At 36.3% G+C, this 19,563-nt stretch overlaps 3 protein-coding genes across 4 annotated transcripts; 1 reads left to right on the forward strand and 2 right to left on the reverse strand.

The window, feature by feature from the left end:
- Positions 1-125: 125 nt before the first annotated feature.
- LOC306878837 (uncharacterized protein) lies at positions 126-10,086 on the forward strand. 2 transcript variants are annotated; one of them, XM_079431396.1, is made up of 32 exons: positions 126-249; positions 486-612; positions 712-793; positions 884-924; positions 3,094-3,258; positions 3,348-3,415; positions 3,505-3,578; positions 3,688-3,746; positions 3,856-3,922; positions 4,026-4,099; positions 4,276-4,384; positions 4,468-4,562; positions 4,668-4,852; positions 4,988-5,055; positions 5,146-5,207; positions 5,288-5,404; positions 5,496-5,600; positions 5,718-5,821; positions 6,450-6,567; positions 6,649-6,719; positions 6,813-6,894; positions 6,982-7,044; positions 7,120-7,182; positions 7,380-7,496; positions 7,584-7,688; positions 7,778-7,870; positions 8,495-8,620; positions 8,702-8,839; positions 8,962-9,030; positions 9,108-9,215; positions 9,335-9,418; positions 9,506-10,086. In XM_079431396.1, the coding sequence occupies exons 2-32, from the start codon at positions 487-489 to the stop codon at positions 9,644-9,646; spliced, it is 2,979 nt and encodes a 992-aa protein (XP_079287522.1). In that variant the 5' UTR covers positions 126-249; position 486; the 3' UTR covers positions 9,647-10,086. The 2 variants fall into 2 exon arrangements, with proteins under 2 accessions (XP_079287522.1, XP_079287523.1); XM_079431397.1 differs by lacking the exon at positions 8,702-8,839 and having other exon boundaries at positions 9,506-10,082.
- On the reverse strand, positions 9,397-12,356 carry LOC306878838 (uncharacterized protein). Its single transcript, XM_079431398.1, has 4 exons — positions 12,099-12,356; positions 10,880-11,402; positions 10,625-10,786; positions 9,397-10,324 (listed from the first exon to the last, which is right to left on the reverse strand). The coding sequence occupies exons 1-4, from the start codon at positions 12,276-12,278 to the stop codon at positions 10,086-10,088; spliced, it is 1,104 nt and encodes a 367-aa protein (XP_079287524.1). The 5' UTR covers positions 12,279-12,356; the 3' UTR covers positions 9,397-10,085.
- A 55-nt stretch (positions 12,357-12,411) lies between these two features.
- Positions 12,412-19,307, reverse strand: LOC306879711 (sodium-coupled monocarboxylate transporter 1; the record flags this gene model as incomplete). The annotated part of the gene is made up of 15 exons (XM_079432854.1): positions 12,412-12,811; positions 12,993-13,081; positions 13,178-13,287; positions 13,823-14,013; positions 14,854-14,940; positions 15,086-15,153; positions 15,260-15,372; positions 15,761-15,849; positions 15,931-16,060; positions 16,163-16,303; positions 16,851-17,005; positions 17,260-17,327; positions 17,914-17,965; positions 18,171-18,236; positions 18,954-19,307. The coding sequence occupies 15 exons, from the start codon at positions 19,305-19,307 to the stop codon at positions 12,692-12,694; spliced, it is 1,833 nt and encodes a 610-aa protein (XP_079288980.1). The 3' UTR covers positions 12,412-12,691.
- Between the last annotated feature and the right edge of the window lie 256 nt (positions 19,308-19,563).

A 19,563-nucleotide genomic window follows, 5' to 3' on the forward strand; every position in this document is an offset into this window, starting at 1 on the left:
GCGGCGCCAAATTAATGCAAGTAATGTAATTTTGAAACATGCTATAGAGGCTAACGCTTGTCTTATAATTAGCATTCTTCATATATACTGATAGTGAATAGCTAGCCGTCATTTAATTTGAATCTGCCGCGCAAACTGTTTCAAATCTGGGTCGCGTGAATCAAACTGACGTCAGGGAAAAAACCGTTGGTCAGCGGAGTCGTAATAAATATAAAATATCCAGAAAGTGCAAGAGTGATTTGCTTGAAGGTAATGAAATGTTTCTAAAATTAAGTTTAATTACATACACGTAGTTTTTAAAAGAGGAAAAGTAACCGAAATCAAATAATTTGTGAGGAATTTCTACCTTTGCTCAACTGCCTTAACTTTCGACTTGACGTTTCTCAGCTAAATTAGCTAGGTTAATGTCTCAGAAGGGAAAAACTAAACAATAAAACTATTCGGTATACAGTTGAGGATTTTTGAAGTGATATTTCGTTTTACAGCATGCAAAAACCTTTCAACTTCAAACTGCTGGTGCCCCCAAGAGCTCATTTGAATCCAGTTTCTGCAGTAAAGCCTCAGGAAACAGGCTTGTTTGAAGAAAACTCAGTTTTTTCTCCTTCAACCCAGGTTTGCAAACTTGTAAATTCTCTGTTTGTGCTATAATGTTGCCTTTTGACCTCTGTAGGAACATTCAAATGTAGGATGATACGTGTATTTTGTTTGTAGAGTTATAACAAGTGTTCAGATGTGGAGACAAGCCTGCCATTTCCATCCAAAATGGTGCTTCCCACGAAGACATCAAGAACTGGTAACATTTATAATCTAAATGGGAAGGTGTACTGTATTGAATAGGTTTTAATGAAGTAAGTCTATTAATCCTGATACTTTGTTCTTTCAGAGGGCATGAAGAAGGCTGCGGTCATGCCAATGGAAAAGGAGGTTAAATGCTTATTTCATTTTGTATTGTAGTTTACTGCTTAAATCATTATTATAATTATTTTTAATCATCTATAATGGTTTAAGGTCCATATTATGAATTCAGTGAAATCTCAGTAAATCTAAGCAGTTTAATAGAGAATGGGAATGTATCGTCACAGCAGCAATGCATTCTGGGAATTTAGGTCACGGGCGCTACAGCGGAGACTGGATAATATAGTGAATGTGGACATTGATATTATTTAATGTTTATATTATTGTACTTAAGATCATGTTGGTGTGGTTAAGGCTACATCGTTTGCCATAGCCCTTTACACGGCCGGTGTGAAAAACGTGCTTTTTTCAGCTTTAGAAAGTGAAGTGAAGTGACATACTGCCAAGTATGGTGACCCATACTCGGAATTTGTGCTCTGCATTTAACCCATCCAACGTGCACACACACAGCAGTGAACACGAACACACACGCACACACACACACACCCGGAGCAGTGGGCAGCCATGCTGCAGCGCCCGGGGAGCAGTTGGGGGTTCAGTGCCTTGCTCAAGGGCACCTCAGTCGTGGTATTGAGGGTGGAGAGAGCGCTGGACATTCACTCCCCCCACCTACAATCCCTGCCGGCCCGAGACTCGAACCCTCAACCTTTGGATTACGTGTCTGACTCTCTAACCATTAGGTGATCTTAAGTTGAATCATATAAACATAAAATAATATAAAATGTCTACATTCACTACGGAACTCAGATGAAAGTTAAACTGAAACTCGATGTGGTAAACAACTCAAATAAGATGTGGATTGATCTCCGTAGATTTATTATATAGAGTGATTTTTCATTAAACTGTAAACCCTCACATTACAAAAAGAAGAAAATCATATATGGAAATATTATCTGCTGCAGCTCGTTGATACCCAGCCACTTGTTTGTACAGATTGAGTTTAATTCATTTATTTGTTTGCTTGGATCCTTGTTCGCATCTCTAATAATAAGGAATCTTCAACTTTCATTCAAGTCAAGGTATTTGCATAGCATCCACAATACACATCGTTTCAAAGCAGCTTCTAGTAAGTTCTGTTACCTCTAATGGCTTAATTCTTTACACTGAGCAGTTTTACTGGGTAATATGACAATATATAACAATGATAAATGATCCATTGTTTGAGATCTAGCTATGTATTCTCCCCATTAAAAAAAATAGCCATGGTTGTGTTACTCTAACCAAAGTGTTTTAGCAGTTACCCTATATCAGTACCAGTGTAGTGAAAGAGACTGAATAATGAATATTTGCAGCCTCTCAGACAAACCAGAGCGATTTTTTTTTTTTTTTGTTATTATTCAAGGAGATTTACATATTAGTCCGATTTATTCTAAGAGTGTGTAAGACGGTTTTCAAAAAAATATTAATAGTAAACGGTCATCATTTTCTGTGGTGATTTGCGTGCGTTTACATTGTGTGCTCCAGAGCGTGACCTGACATATGGCGGAATTCAATGTGGCGTGACGTAGATTCCCATTCTCTATTGATAGTTTTCAGTCACGTGACCGGCTTGAAGACTTTGAGGGCAAAACATCCATAGAACTGCTGTTTCACAGCCGCAAATATTTAGATCACCTCTCAAAAGAATAAAACAGTAAAGGTATTTCTGAACAAAATGCAAGTTTTGGCCATTTGCAATCCATATTAAGCACCCACGGCAATATTTCAATCATAAGCAGTGCGACAAAATGTTGTAAAAACACTTAAAGTGCCTTAATATATTTAAAACAGAAATATTAAAAGATCAAATTCAGTAATCACCACATTAATGATGCATAGTTTACACAGGCAAGCAGATGAGGCTGGGAACATGAATGCAGTCCGCTTAACAGTCCTTCTAATGGTTTTCTATGGGAAGCCATTTAATGTGAAACTTTGCACATTGTGTTTATATTCTGGCTTCATCCTCTTGCCTGTACAAAATATACATCATCAATATATATCCACTGAATCAGTGGTGTCCACTGAATCTCACCTTTTAATATCTGCATTTTACTACATTATTACTTGATGCAATCTGCGTAAAAATAGCTGGCGGTCAGTGGAGCAAAGCTTCGTTTTGCCCCCCAGGTGGGCATTCCTATAAGTGTGTGACGTCACATGAAAACTATCAATAGCTGTTTTGCTTTTGCATTACAGACATCGTTAAGATCCAGCCAGCTGTACTCCAGATTGCTTGATGAAGCTGAGAAAATCAAACTCTGGAAGTTCAAAATAGATTCTGAGATTTCACAAAAAGACAGGAAGCTTCAGGAGAACAGAAAAACCATTGAGACGCAGCGCAAAGCTATTCAAGAGCTTCAGGTAAATCAGATTTGCAGGTAGTAGATTTATTTTCATTATTTTTTTGTCTGCTTCACTAAAGACAGAATTATGACTTATGTCCTTTGCAGTTTGCAAATGAAAGTCTGAGCATGAAATTAGAGGATCAACTGAATGAGAATGAAGATCTTAGAAACAAGTATGTACATCATGGGTGATTTTTATATAAGCACATGTATTACATTATGTTATATTATATTATAATTGATTATATTCTTTATTATACAGAAGCAATGCAACCAGAAATTTGTTTAACATACTAAAGGACACATTTGAGAGATCTGCTGAGAAAATGAATCTGTGTAAGTGTGAGAGCATATTAATATGTCATACTGTAGCTTAACACGAAATTTGTTAATTCATTGACAGTTATTAGAGGACAATAATGTGTTTTTTATTTTGCCTGAATAGTTGAGGCTGAACGGGAAGAAACTCATGATCTGTTCTTACAGAACAATGAGAATATTCAGGTAACTACTTTAATTATTTATTTATTTAAGATGGATGCAGAGTTGACAATAGGCCGAACCCTAGATTAGGACAATCCTTTTCATGACATTGTAATTTGTTCATTTGCAGAGGATGGTGGTAGCGTTTGAAGCTCTTCGGAAGCAAGCAGAAGCTGATCAGCAGGATATGTTGAAATGTGCTCAGTTTTTTATTTATTTTTGAAATTAAGTAAATTCATTTGATGCATACAGTTTATTTGACACAATGAAATGAAACATTATTTTGTTAACATCCTACAGTAAGAGAATGCCTTACACAGATTGAGGATCTTAAAGTGCAGTTGGAGAGTGAATGCCATGTGAAGGAGGAGGAGGTTAGTGCCTTTGCTCATGAGCCTTACAATTAACTCATTCAGGCTGAAGGGGGCAGCACTTGCTTGAATAATCTTGATTTTGAAAGACTTTGCATACAGTAACACTCACCTGTCTTTGCGTTCTTGTTGTGACTAAAACACGTGTATTTTGTGTTGCTTGACTTTGACTTGTTGAGGTTGCTATGCTTCAAGAAAAACTCCAAGAAAAAGAAAACAATCTCAAAGATGTTTCACTAAAACTCAAAGAGGCACAGCAAGGCTGCAGTGTAATAGAGGAGTCAGCAAGTAAGAATGCATGAAACATTTGTGTCAGTATTTTCTTGATTAATTTTCAAAAAGTATTTTACCTTCACTTTTGTTGTTTTTAGGGAAACATCAGACATTACTTCAAAGCGTTACACAAGAACGGGAGGCACTTGAGGACAAACTCAGGTTGACAGAGCAACTCAAATGGGAGATGGAGGTTTGTCCTTTTGCAAGGTCTTAATACAAATGTACTTACTTACTTGTAAGGATAGTACATAAATAATAAAATAATTCATGTTATGCATTGTATTGCTGTTCATAGGAAAACCAGAGAGCCCTAAATTGCAAACTGGAACAAAGCAAGGAGAACCATGAGAAAGTTCTTCAGAAGAAAGATGATGAGCTACAGGAGCTCAACAACATCAAAGAGCAACTGTCAAACCAGCTTTCAGAGATGGAGCTGACAGTGAATTCTTTGCAGTCCTCACTAACTTCTGAGATACAGAGGTATGTTAAAGAGATGATATCAAATACAAGACCTAGCATAATGTTTTGTAAATCTCAAACCATTATCACAGAAAAAAAAAATTAACTTAAAAAATGTATTTAATCTTTTTTTAAATGCTTTCTTTGTGTTCACAGGGCACAAGACCTTGAGACAAAGATAAGCTCTTTGGTGAATGAACTCAGTGACAAAAACACAGAGTTAGGTGTGTTAAAACTGTGTATGGTAATGAATAATGATATTTTTGCATGCTTAGTACCGTTCTAAAATCATTGGTTACACTATCTTCGTGCAGAAGTTATCAAGGGGCAGAAAGAGGACCATAGCAAGCAAATACAGAAACTCAGAGATGAGCTGGTTCGTATTTTCTTCTGTTTGAGCATTCACATTCTTTGAATTGCAGTCATGAAACCAAGCTCATAGTATTTCTGTAACAGGATGAGAAGTCAAACTCACTCTCGTCTATAATGGAGGAATTAAAGACAAGGGAGGTTCAGGTATTCCAGCTTATTGCCTCACTTGAAGAGAAACAAAGTGAGGCAAATAATTTGAAGGTGAGGAAAAGATCATTAAGCATTCATTGACATAGCAACATAGTAATTTAAGTGCTATATGTGCTTCATATCTAACAATCACCCCTCTCAGGATGAAATGGAGAATGTCAGCACAGAAAATAAAAACACGAAGGAAGCCCTGACAAAAGCTAGACTTGACAGTGAAGAGCTGCAAGAAGTTATAGTTTTAAAAGAGGTCAATAAGTTTATATTTCCATTATATTACAAAGCATGTGTATTTATTTGAGTTTTATGATGAAACATGGTCGAATAACTTAAATACTCACATTGAATCTGTACATTTTTCATCCAGGCTAAATTAAAAGAGGTAGAGGAACAATTGTCAGGTGCTTTGGAGAGCAGTTCTAAATCATCAGAAGAGGTAGAAAGATTGGAGAGGGACATAAAGCAGCAGAAGTAAGAGCATCCATGACCTGTTTGGTTTTATATCATTAATCTTTATATCACAGACTGAGCCACTCATGCTAAAAAGTATAAATGTAAATTTGTTTAGCTATTTGCTCCTCTAATTTATTGCTTACTGTTTCATATACTATACAGATAGTGTAAATAGATAGATGGATCTGTGTTTCGAGTTATTATATGTGGAAACAAGAATGTACACAAAAGTTTGCTAACTCTTTAGATTGGGACCAATTCTCACTATTGACTAGTTACTTATTGGCATGAATATTACTAACTTTATAGTGGTTTATTAGTACCTATAAAGTATATATTAATGCCTTATTCTGAATTACCATATTGTCCATCCCTTAATCCTACTCCATAAACTTAATAACTATCTTACTATTAACAAACTGTAAATAGGAGTTTACTGAGGCAAAACTCAGTCAATATTTAGTTAATAGTAAGAACTGGTCCCCAAACTAAATTGTGACCTGAATTTCTTATAAGAAAACAAGCTATAAAAACATTGTAATGTTCATTTAAATCTCATTAATGTAAGTATTTTGGCCATTTTGCTATTGTACCATTGAAATCCATTCAGTATTTTATGAAAATCTCTTCTTTTATTTTCTTAAAGGGAGAAATATGAAGAGCTGATATTGAAGTTTAATGACCTGCAGATACAGAAGGACACCATTCAACAACAGGTTGATAGTGGTGCTTTAGAGAAGAAAGTCCTTCAGTCTCACCTCATGGTTTGTAAATTAAATCAAGTCTCTGTATGGAGTAAATATGAGAAAGAGATCCTCAAATGCTGTATGTTTATTGCTTTACAGGAAAGCAATGCAAATGCAGAAAGAGAGAAGACAGAGATAGAGAAACTTGAGAGAGAGAAACAACAGCTTCAGTAAGATTAGAAGAGACTTTTGTCTTGTAACATTTCAAATTTGGTTTTATTTATTGTTCTATTTTGTCTTACATATACAACTTCATATTCCAGGGAGCAGGTGGATATTTTATCTGCAAAAATTGCTGGGCAGGATGAAGAGAGTAAGAATGTTCAGCAGCAGTTGAAGGAGAGTGTGCGTTCTCTTTTTTACTATTTTATTATTTTAGTTGAGTATCATCTCATGTATCTAACCATAATTCATGTTAAATCACCCCAAAAGGGCAAAACCGCAAAGCGGGAACTTCTGTTAAAAGACAAACAAATCAAAGCACTGGAGTCAAAGGTAAAAAAAACATATTGTGACATACATGACGCAATTGTTCTCCGTACTCATTTTTTAAATGGATTTTTTTTTCAGCTATCAAACACTAAAACAAAACTAGAGACCAAAACAAAAGCTCACGAGGAATGTCTAAAAGAGGTAGATCATTTACTACTATTTTTCTGAGTGATCAAAAAATGTTGAAAGAAGTTTGTTGAAAGCCAACATGAAACAGGATCTTGGAAATGTCAGCCAGAATTCATTTAATTTGTAACAAGTTGTTACACTGCTTTCTCATAAATCTGATGTAAAACAGTGGTCATGTTACAGTGTTTGACATACAGTATTTATTGCAGATTATTAAATTGAAGGAAGATTCAGAAAGCATAAAGAAGTGTCAGAAGGATGAGCTTCAGAAAATAAGCTCTGACCTCGAAGACAAATCAACATCAGAGGTTCAATTCAACCTTGAGGTGAATTTTTTTTCCATCAATTGCTATAACTGAAGAATTAACTTAACTTGATGCAAATAATTGTTTTGTTTTTTTTGGTAGGTACAGAAACTGAAGCAAACAGCCATGGAGGCACTGAAGAGTAAAGATGACACAGATTTCAAATGCCAGCAGAAGATATCAGACATGGTTGCTTTGATGGAGAGGCACAAGGTCATTATTATTCTTAAGAAGTGGCCTCTGAAATTATACAATATTTTCAGCACTTTTTATTCACTTGAATGTTGTTCTTTTCTTGGTAGCATGAGTATGACAAAATGGTAGAAGAAAAAGATGCAGAGCTCAGTGAAAAACGGATGAGAGAGGCTGAAGTCAGCGCAAGCAAAGCATCTCTGGCAATTATTTGACCTTTTATGGCTTAAGACATCTTGCAATCCAAAGCTTGAAATGAATATCATACTTAAAATAACATAGTCATTAGATGCCTAAGATGTTAATTATAGAGTCCTAGGTCCAAAATATGGATTTATAAATTCATTGGAATCTTTGATGCTGAGTTACCATTGTGTCTTTGAGACGTTTAATCCAAGGTTGCTGTTGCAGCACTATTGTAGATTTTAATAGATAATGTAGATTGTGGCCTAATGGTTAGAGAGTCGGACTTGTAATCCGAAGGTTGCGGGTTCGAGTCTCCGGCCGGCAGGGATTGTAGGTGGGGGGAGTGAATGTACAGCGCTCTCTCCACCCTCAATACCACGACTGAGGTGCCCTTGAGCAAAGCACCGAACCCCCAACTGCTCCCCGGGCGCGACAGCATAAATGGCTGCCCACTGCTCCGGGTGTGTGTTCACGGTGTGTGTGTGTTCACTGCTGTGTGTGTGCACGTTGGATGGGTTAAATGCAGAGCACGAATTCCGAGTATGGGTCACCATACTTGGCTGAATGTCACTTCACTCACTTCACTTACATTTTTGGGATATACAAGTCTCTGCTAAAAACCAAATAACCGATAAATTTAGGAACTGGAGCTGTCTCATCTGCAAGTGGAAAATGAAGAGCTTAGACAACAACTTGAAAAGCTCAAAGGAGAGAAGATGGCCTTGAGGACACCAGTCTCATCTCTTGAAAAAGACACACTTCAACAGGTGTTGTATATTGTTATTTGATATACCGTAAGTATACATTGCATTCAAAATGGCCAGTGCAATATGAAAATATTGTTTTAGGCAAATGAAATCAAACCAAAGAAAGGAAGAAACAAGATCTCTAAAACTCAAAAAGCTAACATCACAAAGACGGCTGTGTATGAACTTTTAAATGAGGATGAAAATGAAGCATCAAGAAATGCATCTTACACTCCTGCTGTAGGTTTTTTCCCATTATCTTTGTCCATTTTGTGCATTCTTATTCTTCACATCTATCAACATTTGTTTTGTGTGTGTGTTTGTGTTTTTGTTTGTTTGTTTGTTTTTGTTATTGATGCAAGGGAACGGTGAATAAAGACCTTCATACCCCATTATGGAGCAAAACGACTAAAACAACACCTCAAATAAAGGTATGGGGGCAACCTGAAATCTTTGATTCATCATTCATCTTGAACATTTATATGAGCCAGTTTGTATTCCACTGCAGTCATTCAGAATTCGCACACCACCCGCACCTGAGATTATAGGGTCTTGGAAGGAAAACATTCTGAAACTGGATCCAAAATCAGACAATTCAGACAGCAATGATATACTGGTAAATTTGATTTACATACTATTGGTATTGTGCTATATACAAACAGTTTGTCAGTGATCTGCATTTTTATTTGCAGTCAGTTTTATTTGGTTTGTGTTACTCTTTCTTAATTTCCTAAGAGTTTCTCTCCAAGACCAGTGAAATCAAAGAAACCTATGCAACCAAAAGAGGCAGACAAAGGGAGTTTGGACATGTTTAAGAAGGTAAAAAATAACATTTGACCAGTTTTGTCCCAATTTTATGCCTTTATGTTCTTGTTTTGACTGTCATCATGTGCAAATGATGTACAGGTGCAGAGTTCTTTTCCATGCAAGTCTCCAGGAACAGTGCTGAAACTGGCTGCAATAAAGAGAATGCGAGATGCTGGATGGACCACCGTTAGCAATTCAGATAAGAAGAAAAAAAAAGTAACAGACAAAATCTTTGCTTAAAAGTATCAAAGCATCAAAAAATGTGTGATTATCCTTTTAAAAAAAAATATAGAGTACACATATTCGTAAGACAATAGCTTTTTATTGCTTGCAGTTTCCACTGATGTTTGATAGAAGTATATTTATATTATTTATTCTAAGCTCTTAGTACACAGATTCTCTATATAATATGTTCAGTAAAATACAGTACCTTAAAATGTTTATCAAAAAATGCTGGTTCCTGGTATTGTTGGTTGCAGTTGTGTTTTACACATATTTGTATTTACATTTGTGTTTATCTGTTATGTTCACTAATTTCATTACTTCAAAAGTTCAGTTTCAAAGTTCAAAAAATATAATTGTTTAAAAAAAGGCTTTTCCCATAGAAGCTTCAAGTGAAAGTAACATTTTCAGCTAAAAAGTTTTTTTTTCTAATAAAAAGAGGTTTGTTGCTGAGATCTTAAGGCTCTTGGTCATGTTCATGGAATGTCTGAAAGGTGAAGGTCTCATGGTCGAATGCTCTGTCTTGATCCTCTCTCACACACTCCAAGCGGAACTGAGTGGGTCTGGAAGCAAATCCAGATGCGTCTGCCTGGAATTCTTCATTCTGCACTGTCATGGTGGGGTTGTAAATCTGAGGGCCATCATAGAGTCCTCCTGAAATGACCAGCGTGTCATCTGACAGTGCAAACGGCTCACCTATGAAAGGGAATTACAGACAATATCACCATTCATAGTGAATATTTAATCTTTATGATTACTGTAAACTAAATGCTAGATTAAATGTGCTTTCCCATCGCCCATGACTTGACGGCATGATGTTGGAATTGGCCTGACAACTTTATCAGACTTTAACCTATTTCTAAAGTGTTATGAGTGGTTGCTAGGTCTTTTAAAAATTATATTTTAAAAAATCATGGTTACCTTTGCAAACACTACCAATAAGATCATTGAACATATTAAAGGTCATATTAGTTTTAACAGATAGGTTTTCCTAACCTGTATCTTCATTCTGGAGACGGCGGTGAGTGTATTGGACACTTCTCTCTTTGCTCCTGCCGAACTTGTACACAAAATATCCCAGAATTACCAGAACTATTACACCAAGCAGAATGCTGAATAAAATGGTCAGAGATTTCTCTGAATGATTCAGGCCACCATCTGCTTTAAAAAAGAGGTAGGAGTAGTTAGGCAGGGTAAACATATTTCATTATTTGGTTTACATTATTAATGCAGGGTTATGTTCAGACCTACCTTGAGATTCATTGAAGGAAGACGAGCTGTTTTGAGTTACAGCAGTAGAAGTAATCACTGTGGATTTGGTCACTGCTGTAGTGTTTGATGTAGCACTTCCATTGCTGCTACGAGTGCTGTTGTCTGTAGAAGTGACAGCTGTTGAACTGATGTTGAATGTTGAGGATGTGGCTGATTGGGTTGTCTGAGCACTTTCTGTTGTGTTTGGCTGCCCTACTGATCCTGTTACATTACTTTGGTTGGGTCCCAAAGTAGTGGTCGGGGTTGCCTGGGTTGTCAATTTGTTTTGAGTTGTTGCGGTATCATTGTGTGCTGAATAGCTTGTTGAATTTGAGACATTATTTTCTGTGTGGTTTCCTGTTGCATTCAGGGGTGGAGCTATTGTAGTTGTCAAGCTTGATGGTGACACATTGATCCTTTGTGCATTGGTTATATTATTCAAGACAAACGAAAACAATATTAGCTGGCCACATACCAAAAGCTGAAGAGTTAACACACCCATAACTGTTGCAACTGCTTGCTCCTTAAAAAAACAAACATATACTCAACGTAAGTCACAACAGGTCAAGCGATAAAGACATACACTTTCATACAGCGCATGCCCTAATTCAGCGCGTTTTATCTGTATGTGGTGTTGACGTGGTTTCCTGTTAGGCGCTTGCAAAGTTTCCATTTATCTGGTAGTTTTATTTCTGGTAAATAAGTAGCATCATGACTTCCTTTGTGTTTTATTATTAAAACAATGTTCTTCTCTTCTTTAACAAAATACTTTTTTTTTGTACTAGACATTTGAATTATTAATACATAGATTAAAAAAGAAAATCATACTTTGTTTAAAAGAACACATATAGAAAGTTAGAAGAACATATTATGTCTTCTAATGTCTAAAATGGCGCTGACATGAAAGTGAAGACAACAAAGAGCCACATGGTTTTGCATAGGCTAAACAAACAGCCATGGGCGACCCATTTTATAAATGTCACCCATCACAGATTTACCCTAATAAAGTGGCTTCCTATAATTTAATTGTTTTGCAGACAATTCTGTTGTATTTACATCCAGTATACATTATAGTTACAAGTTATAGTTAAAAGAAACTAATTCTGCTCTTATTTCTTTCTCTCATCTTGCTTTCATTCTCCTACACCCTCTCGTTTGTGTAATTGTTGTAGTTTATATAAAAACAGAATTAATATTGGACAACAAGAGCAGAACTTACCTGCAAGCTGAAAGAAACAGTGGTAGTGAAAGCAGGAAGTGGCTGGCAGCAGTTATTACACTCCCCCACCTGCTGCAGGCTCCGCTCTTTTTCCACTCCCTGAAGAAAACAGCTTGGCTCCACGTCAAACAAACAGGTAGAGTGGGCCGGCCTTGAATGACTGACTTCCTTTACCAGCATCGAGGAGGCAGGTGTTCAGCCATTGTGTAACCCGAGTGATTTTAACCCTTCACTCTGATGCACTTGTTTGATTTGAGTGGTTCCATCCTGAGTGTTACTATATTTCCCAGTGAGTTTGACAATTTTCAATTTTCACTTGTCAAATTTTATTTCAAAACCTTAACCCTAAACCTTTTACAGTATTCAAAACTTGATCATTAAAATCACAAAATTTTGATATAGTTTATGAGAAAAGTCCATATAAAGTATAATGTAGCCTATTGACATTAAAATAAAAATACATTAATTTTTTGCTTCTCTTATGGAAAGGTTTGAAAAGATTGAATGTATTATCATCACTTAACAATTTCAACATACAAAAAATACAGTTATAATTTACTATTTACAACATATCCAAAACTTAGTTTTTCACATCAAAACTTAGTGATCTTCTCCTTGTAGTCTTTTTCTTTCAGTGCAATTTCATTGTCGCAGAAAACTGGACTCTCCAGCCCTTGGATATTTTTTGGATCTTTCTCAATTAAGTCTGACACCTGAAAAGAATGAAATGCAATTAAAAGCAAAGTCAGCTTACTGCATGTTGTTGTTGTTATTATTTTATTTTTTAACTGAAAAATTTTATTTGAGACCTAAAAAACTATGTATAAAAATCTGTTTCTATGAGGGTTATTTTTTTGGTATAGTGTCTGTCACACTGGTAATGAAAGCTCTTACCTCTGAGTCTGAGTTTCTGCATCGAAAGCAGATGAGATCTGATTTTCCAATAAAGAGCTCGGGTCGAGCTTTCTCCTGCTTACAGCCACCTAAAGTAAAAAATAAGAGTTTAAGTTCAATGACTGGAGATTAGGTTCTGACTCTCTTTGCCAGACCAACAAGAAGATGAGAAAGCGTCACCTTACCTGTGATTGCACTAACTATTAGTCCTGTGACCATGGTCACTATTATGCCCACAGGGCAGAAGTACAGGTAGGACAATGAATACCAGTTGTCCGCCAAATCTGGTCTTGGCCTGAAGAATGCCATGATACAAGTTACAGTTAGCTTTGATTTCTGTATGTTGCATTAAATTGATCAGAAATGACAATAGAGACATTTATAATGTTACAAAAAATTTCTATTTAAAACAAAGTATTATTTTTATTTATATATATATATTTTAAAATTTTCTATTTAGCAAAGAATTCTGAAAATGTATCACATTTCCACAAAAACTATTAAGAATTACATTTTTAAAAAAATTCAGCATTGATAATAAGAAATATTTATCGAGTTGCAAATCAGCATATTAGAATGATTTGCGAAGGACATTAAAGACTGGATTAATGGCTGCTGAAAATTCAGATATGACATCACAGAAATAAATTACATTTTAAAATATATGAAAACAGAAAACAATTATTTTAAATTGTAAAAATATTTTTACAATTAACTGCATCAGTATGTTTGAATAAAATAAAATGAATGCAGGCTCGATGAGCATAAGAGACCCTGACCCCAACCTTTTGAATTGTTTTGTAAATATATACAAACATGGGATTGCTTACTGTGGAGTTGTGGTTTGTAGGACTGTGGTGAATGGTGTGATAGTGGTGGTTTCATTCATATCTGGTGCAATGCATCCTTCCACACTCAAGGAAAGTTGAAGGGTCTTCTCAGGTAAAGGAGGATACACCTGAGCTCCAATTCCCACCCATAACGTTATAGCCAGGCCAGAAATCAAACCAACTAAACCTCCCTGAAGGAACAGACAGTTAATCCGTATGAATCTGTGGTACATAAAATATAAACTCAAAGGCCCGGTTTCACAGATGGGGCTTAGTTTAGGCCAGGACTAGGCCTTAGTTATATTAAGATATTTAAGCAGCTTTTATAAAAACGCCTTAGAAGAAAACGTTACATGTGTGCATCTTGAGACAGAACAATGGAACTGACATGTTTTAAGATATGTCAGAGCAAGATATTTTCAGTTGAGACAGCTCAATCGATAATAAGAAATATTATCATTCAGTTAACATTCACGACTGCCCCTTGAGATAGGTGCAGTCGTGGGCTAATAGGGGCAGTCGTGGCCTAATGGATAGAGAGTTGGACTTGTAACCCTAAGGTCATGGGTTCGAGTCTCAGGTCCGGCAGGGATTGTAGGTGGTGGTAGTGAATAATCAACACTCTCTCCACCCTCAATACCACAACTGTGGTGAAACCCTTGAGCAAGGCACCAAAACCCCCAAATGCTCCCTGGGTGCGTTGGCTGCCCACTGCTCTGGGTGTATGTTCACTACTGTGTGTACGCTTGGATGGGTTAAATGCAGAGCACATATTCCAAGTATGGGTCACCATATTTGGCCACACACCACTTCTCTTTCCCTCAAACAGGCATTTTAGTCTGGGACTAGCCTTAAGCCATGTCTGTGAAACCGGGGGAAAGAGTCTAATTTTGGTTTAGTGTTAAAAGTGCATTAAGTACTTTTGTTAATATGACAGTTGTCTTGAAACCCTATTAGTGTGGATGTAGAAAAAGATGCACAAAATGACACTTGAAATGTAGTAATGAGTACATTAAGATGTATGTTCTTACCGTGGAGTTCGCACAGCGGAAGAACATGCCCAGTATATAAAGGCCCAAGAGAGGTCCACTGATCATACCAAATATAGACAAAGCTGCCTGTTAAGGAAAGGTTTCATAGTGTGTCATTACAGTCTATTATCAGCAGAGGGTGCCTTTGATACAGTGAAAAACTCAAGTTTTTCAGGGACAGTACTGCAGTATTGCATTTTAAATGTTGGCTTTGTGTATAGAATGGATTTACCTGCAGTATATTGCCCATCAAAGATGCCACACCAGCCATACCGATGCATACGCCTCCATAGAATACACCTAGAGATAAGCAGCACAGCATTAACACGTCAGTCCGTCATCCCCCTCCTCTTCCATGTCCTGCTTCAGTTGTCAGTGTATATCCAGCTGTTGTACTGAAACTCACTCATGCCCATGTTGATCCAGGACAGCTGTCTCTCTGTCAGCCAGGGCCATGCTGGCTTCATGAAGTCTTCCACTGTGACAGCCACCAGAGCGTTGATACTCGACGACACCGTACTGTTGAAACCAGACACATAAGTCATAACTAATGCTGACCTGACATCAACAAAATTCACACATTTAGTGTTAGATCATGACCTAAAATTTAGAGGTTCCCACACTAGAGTCTAGAATTTAGTAATGCGTGTAAGTGTAAAATGTTAGTAAAATAAAAACATATAAGTGGAAAAAATAACTAACATATTAAAAAATATATTTTAATAGTTTGGTGTAGTTATCGTATATGTATATTGAATGTATATTTACATGTATTTGGCTTAGCACTGCTATAACAATTGCCCTTGAAAAAATATATATATATTTCTAATGGGCCTGGTTAGAAAACCTTTCCCAAAATGATGAGGGAGGAATTACTGTATCTGACAGACATTTATTTCTTGTTCACCTTAATGTTCCACTGTAAGCTGCAGCCACGAACAATCCAGGCAGTCCTTGGAATTCTGCTAGTATGTCCATCACCAGATAAGGAAGGAGCTGGCGAACATTAGATTTGGTCAGATTAACCGTAAGCATTGTGAGTACAGATTAAAACGCCACTATTGGAACTTGTATTACCTGGTCTGAAGCTCCTACATCTTTGTTGGTGAAAGGATCACAGTCTTTATAAATGGAGTACATGCAGAGACCCGAGAGCATGGCCAAACTCACTGTCACCCATAATCCCACCATATTCAAATACAAAGATCTGTGAGGGCAAATGTTGACAGGACACTAGTGTTTGCACCATATTAGCTGTAGGAGCATGTGTAAAGTTTCATAATATCATGTCTTGAGTGAATATACTCACAGTTTGGCATGAGTCATTGTCTTACAGGAGATGTAGCGCTGGACCTGTGATTGGTTGATCGAGTACATGGATGCCCACATCAGACTGCCGCCAACAACAATTGTCCAAAAACTATGACGTCTCAATGGATCAGGATCAAAACTAAAGAAACATTTGAGAGGTTTGTGAGAATATCTCTGTTTGTCCATCTGAAGTAGTCTGTATTTAACTATAAATAACTGTTCAGAGGTTTGTGGTCGGTACAAATTTTTCATAGTTTTTGTTCTAATATATGCTCACCAAAGCTGTGTTTAGTTGATCAAAAATACTATAAAAACAGTAATACTGTATTTTGAATATTTAAAATTTTCAGCATCATACTCCAGTCTTCAGTGTCACATGATCCTTCAGAAATCATTCTAATATGCTGATTTGCTGCTCAAGAAATATTTCTTCTTATTATCAGTTTAGAAAACAGTTTGTGCAGCTTAATATTTTTGTAAAAACTAATACATTTAATTTTTTAGGATTCTTCAATGAGCAGAACATTGAAAAGAACAGTATTTGTTTGAAATAAAAATCTTTTGTTACATTATACTGTCACTTTTGATCAATATAATACGTCCTTGCTAAATAAAAGTATATATTTCTTAAAAAAAGTGACCCCAAACTTTTGAACAGTACTGTATGTTAGTGCAGAATTCTTTACCTGAACGTTTCCAAACGTCCTCCATGGTAGCTGTCATTCCAGATCTTTTCAAATCCCCCCTGCAGCACAGCTCCACGAGCGATGACCGCCACAAACCCACTCAACATGATGATCATCTGGAACACATCTGTCCATATCACTGCCTTCAGCCCTCCCTGTTAACAAAAGCATATTCAGGTAAAACACACAAATGGATGAACATTTTGTCCTTTTATGCAAATCATAGTTTAAATGTGCACCTAAAGGCTGAGAATACTATATAAAAGCTAGCAATGTTGGTGATTTCGAGTCTTTTTTCACAGCCTATACTGATTTCATTTTTCATGGAAATTTATGCAAAAGTAGAAAAGAGGCAGGAGTGTATGGGACACTGTGTGAAATTGCAATTAAACTGAATTATGTTACTGACCAGGGTACAGTAGATGATGCAGACGGCCCCTGTTGCCACTAGCACTCCCCACAGATCCAGACCGGTGACTGCAACACAACAGCTTATTTATAGATATTTAGGTATTTCATTTGCTAAAATCATCCTTTGGGACAGAAAAGTGCCTCTAACTGAAGAATCACCCTTATGAGTTTTCATGTAAGCTTTATTTGATTTGATATACAATACCAGAATTCAGAATAATAAGATTTTTTAATGTTGTTGAAAGAAGTCTCTTATGCTCACCAAGGCTGCATTTATTTGATGATAAATGCCCTAATATTATGAAATATTATCATTTTCAATAATAGTGTTTATTATAAATATATTAAAATAGTTTTCTATTTGAATATATTTGAATATATAATTTATTCCTATTAATCAAAGAATCCTGAAAAATCATGGTTTCCAAAAAAATGTTAAGCAGTACAACTGTTTTCAACATTGATAATAATAAGAAATGTTTCTTTAGTAGGAAATCAGCATATTAGAATGATCTCTAAAGGATCAAAATTGCAATCATATTTCATAACATTGCAATTTTACTCTATTTTTGATTAAATAAGTGCAGCCTTGATGAGCACAAGAGACTTCTTTTATTCAAACCTTAATAAATGCAAATGATTCTTTACTTACTCTGATTAAGTGCGAGTGCAGGTGCATAGATAACCATGCCTGTGTATAAAACCTATGAGAGATAACCCATTAGATAATTGGACAAAAATCTCTTTTGCCTTAAATTCTTCAATATATTCAACACTCATGCAACATTATGACATGAAAGAAGCATAGACCCAACAGACATTGTTTTTCCAAAGTGAAATACGATGACGCAATTGAAATGCGTCTTTAGTTATGTATAAAGTCATGCAAGAAGCTAAAAGCCAACTCACAGTTTGCGCAATATACATGCTGGTTCCAATCATTCGTATCAGCTTGTTGTAACGCATCTCCAAGTACTGCAAAAACAAGTGACCGATTCAGTTATTTATTAGCAAACGAAATAACAAATTTGCTTTATATAATTTACATAATTACACAAAACTTGATCAACTATTACACGATCAATTATTACATACTGTTAACATCTGTTGTTTTAAAGGTTAATGATAGAATCTTGTGTTGAAATGCACATCTTATTTTAACTGTAAATATATACCTTTTTGTTTTAATTTAGATTTATTTTACGTTTTAAAATATTTTTGAGTTACATTTTTTGATTGTTGTTTTTTCCACACTGCACAAAATTATGTATTCTCTTAGTCTTGGAATCACAATTTCCATTACTTTAATTCAAAACCATTTAACCATTTTAAAATGATTCCTAAAGTTAGTGTAAAATAATTGAACCTGAAATGGCTTAAATTTGATTATACATAAAATTTAAGGCAGCAGCTGAACTTTAGTTTTTAAGTTGAAGCAACTGGAAATATTGTACAGCGGTCATGGACACTAACCAAGAACAGCTTTTGCACTTTTATACAATTTTATATATAATTATAGTGTACAATAAAAGGATTATACAATAAAATTATTCACTATGAAAATGTCTAGAAGCAATGCTTTTTATCCTTATTTCACTCTCTCTCTCTGGTCCTCGTTCTGTTTCCATCAATTGATTCTTTTTCTGTCTCTGTCCTCATGCAAACCCTTTGTGCCCAGTGTCGCCCTCTTACCTCGTATGTGCTGGTGATGCTCAGTCGGTAAAACAGAGGCACGAAGAGTTCAGCGCTGATGATGGACATGATGGTATAGGAGAAGATGAAGAGCCAGAATGGAGTGCCGTACATATACGCCTCTGCAGGAGTGCCAATAACAGTGATACCTGACATAAAGCTAGCTGTGAGGGACAAAGCCACAGGCACTGCAGTCATCTGACGGCCGCCCAGGAGAAACTCATCACTGCTGGCCTCCTTGCGTCCACGAATGGCTTGGAACAAGCCGATGCCCGCAGCAAAAAGAATCAAGCCGGCAAACACAACATAGTCCCATACTGAGAACGTTGCAACTGGACCTCCGCTGCCTGGCATGATTCGGAAAGTGCCTTCAGAGAGACCTTCAAAAGCTATATAGCAGAAGTGATGTTCAGCTGGAAATTCCTCCGAAGCTTTTGCCAAGAGGAGAACGAGACAAAGTAGCTCCTGTCAGTGACAATAACTGATAAGAAGTCAGGTCTTCTGTAATCTTGGACCAACCACAAAAAAACTTAGGTTAATGATCCCTCAAGGCCAGACCAAGTTACATTGTAAAAGAAGTGAATGTTTTTTATTCCTAATCTTGCAGGAA

This window comes from Barbus barbus, assembly GCF_936440315.1.
Source record: "Barbus barbus genome assembly, chromosome: 13".
In the NCBI taxonomy this organism is placed as follows: domain Eukaryota; kingdom Metazoa; phylum Chordata; class Actinopteri; order Cypriniformes; family Cyprinidae; genus Barbus; species Barbus barbus.

Excerpts from the sequence above, each read along its gene's own strand:
- LOC306878837 (XM_079431396.1), top strand. The coding sequence starts at position 487 with ATGCAAAAACCTTTCAACTTCAAACTGCTGGTGCCCCCAAGAGCTCAT. Across the intron at positions 3,923-4,025 it reads TCAGCAGGATATGTTGAAAT|TAAGAGAATGCCTTACACAG; the intron begins GTGCTCAGTTTT and ends AACATCCTACAG. Across the intron at positions 5,208-5,287 it reads AGAAACTCAGAGATGAGCTG|GATGAGAAGTCAAACTCACT; the intron begins GTTCGTATTTTC and ends TTTCTGTAACAG.
- LOC306878838 (XM_079431398.1), bottom strand. The coding sequence starts at position 12,278 with ATGCTGGTAAAGGAAGTCAGTCATTCAAGGCCGGCCCACTCTACCTGT. Across the intron at positions 11,403-12,098 it reads CTGTTTCTTTCAGCTTGCAG|GAGCAAGCAGTTGCAACAGT; the intron begins GTAAGTTCTGCT and ends TGTTTTTTTAAG. Across the intron at positions 10,325-10,624 it reads TCTCCAGAATGAAGATACAG|GTGAGCCGTTTGCACTGTCA; the intron begins GTTAGGAAAACC and ends TCCCTTTCATAG.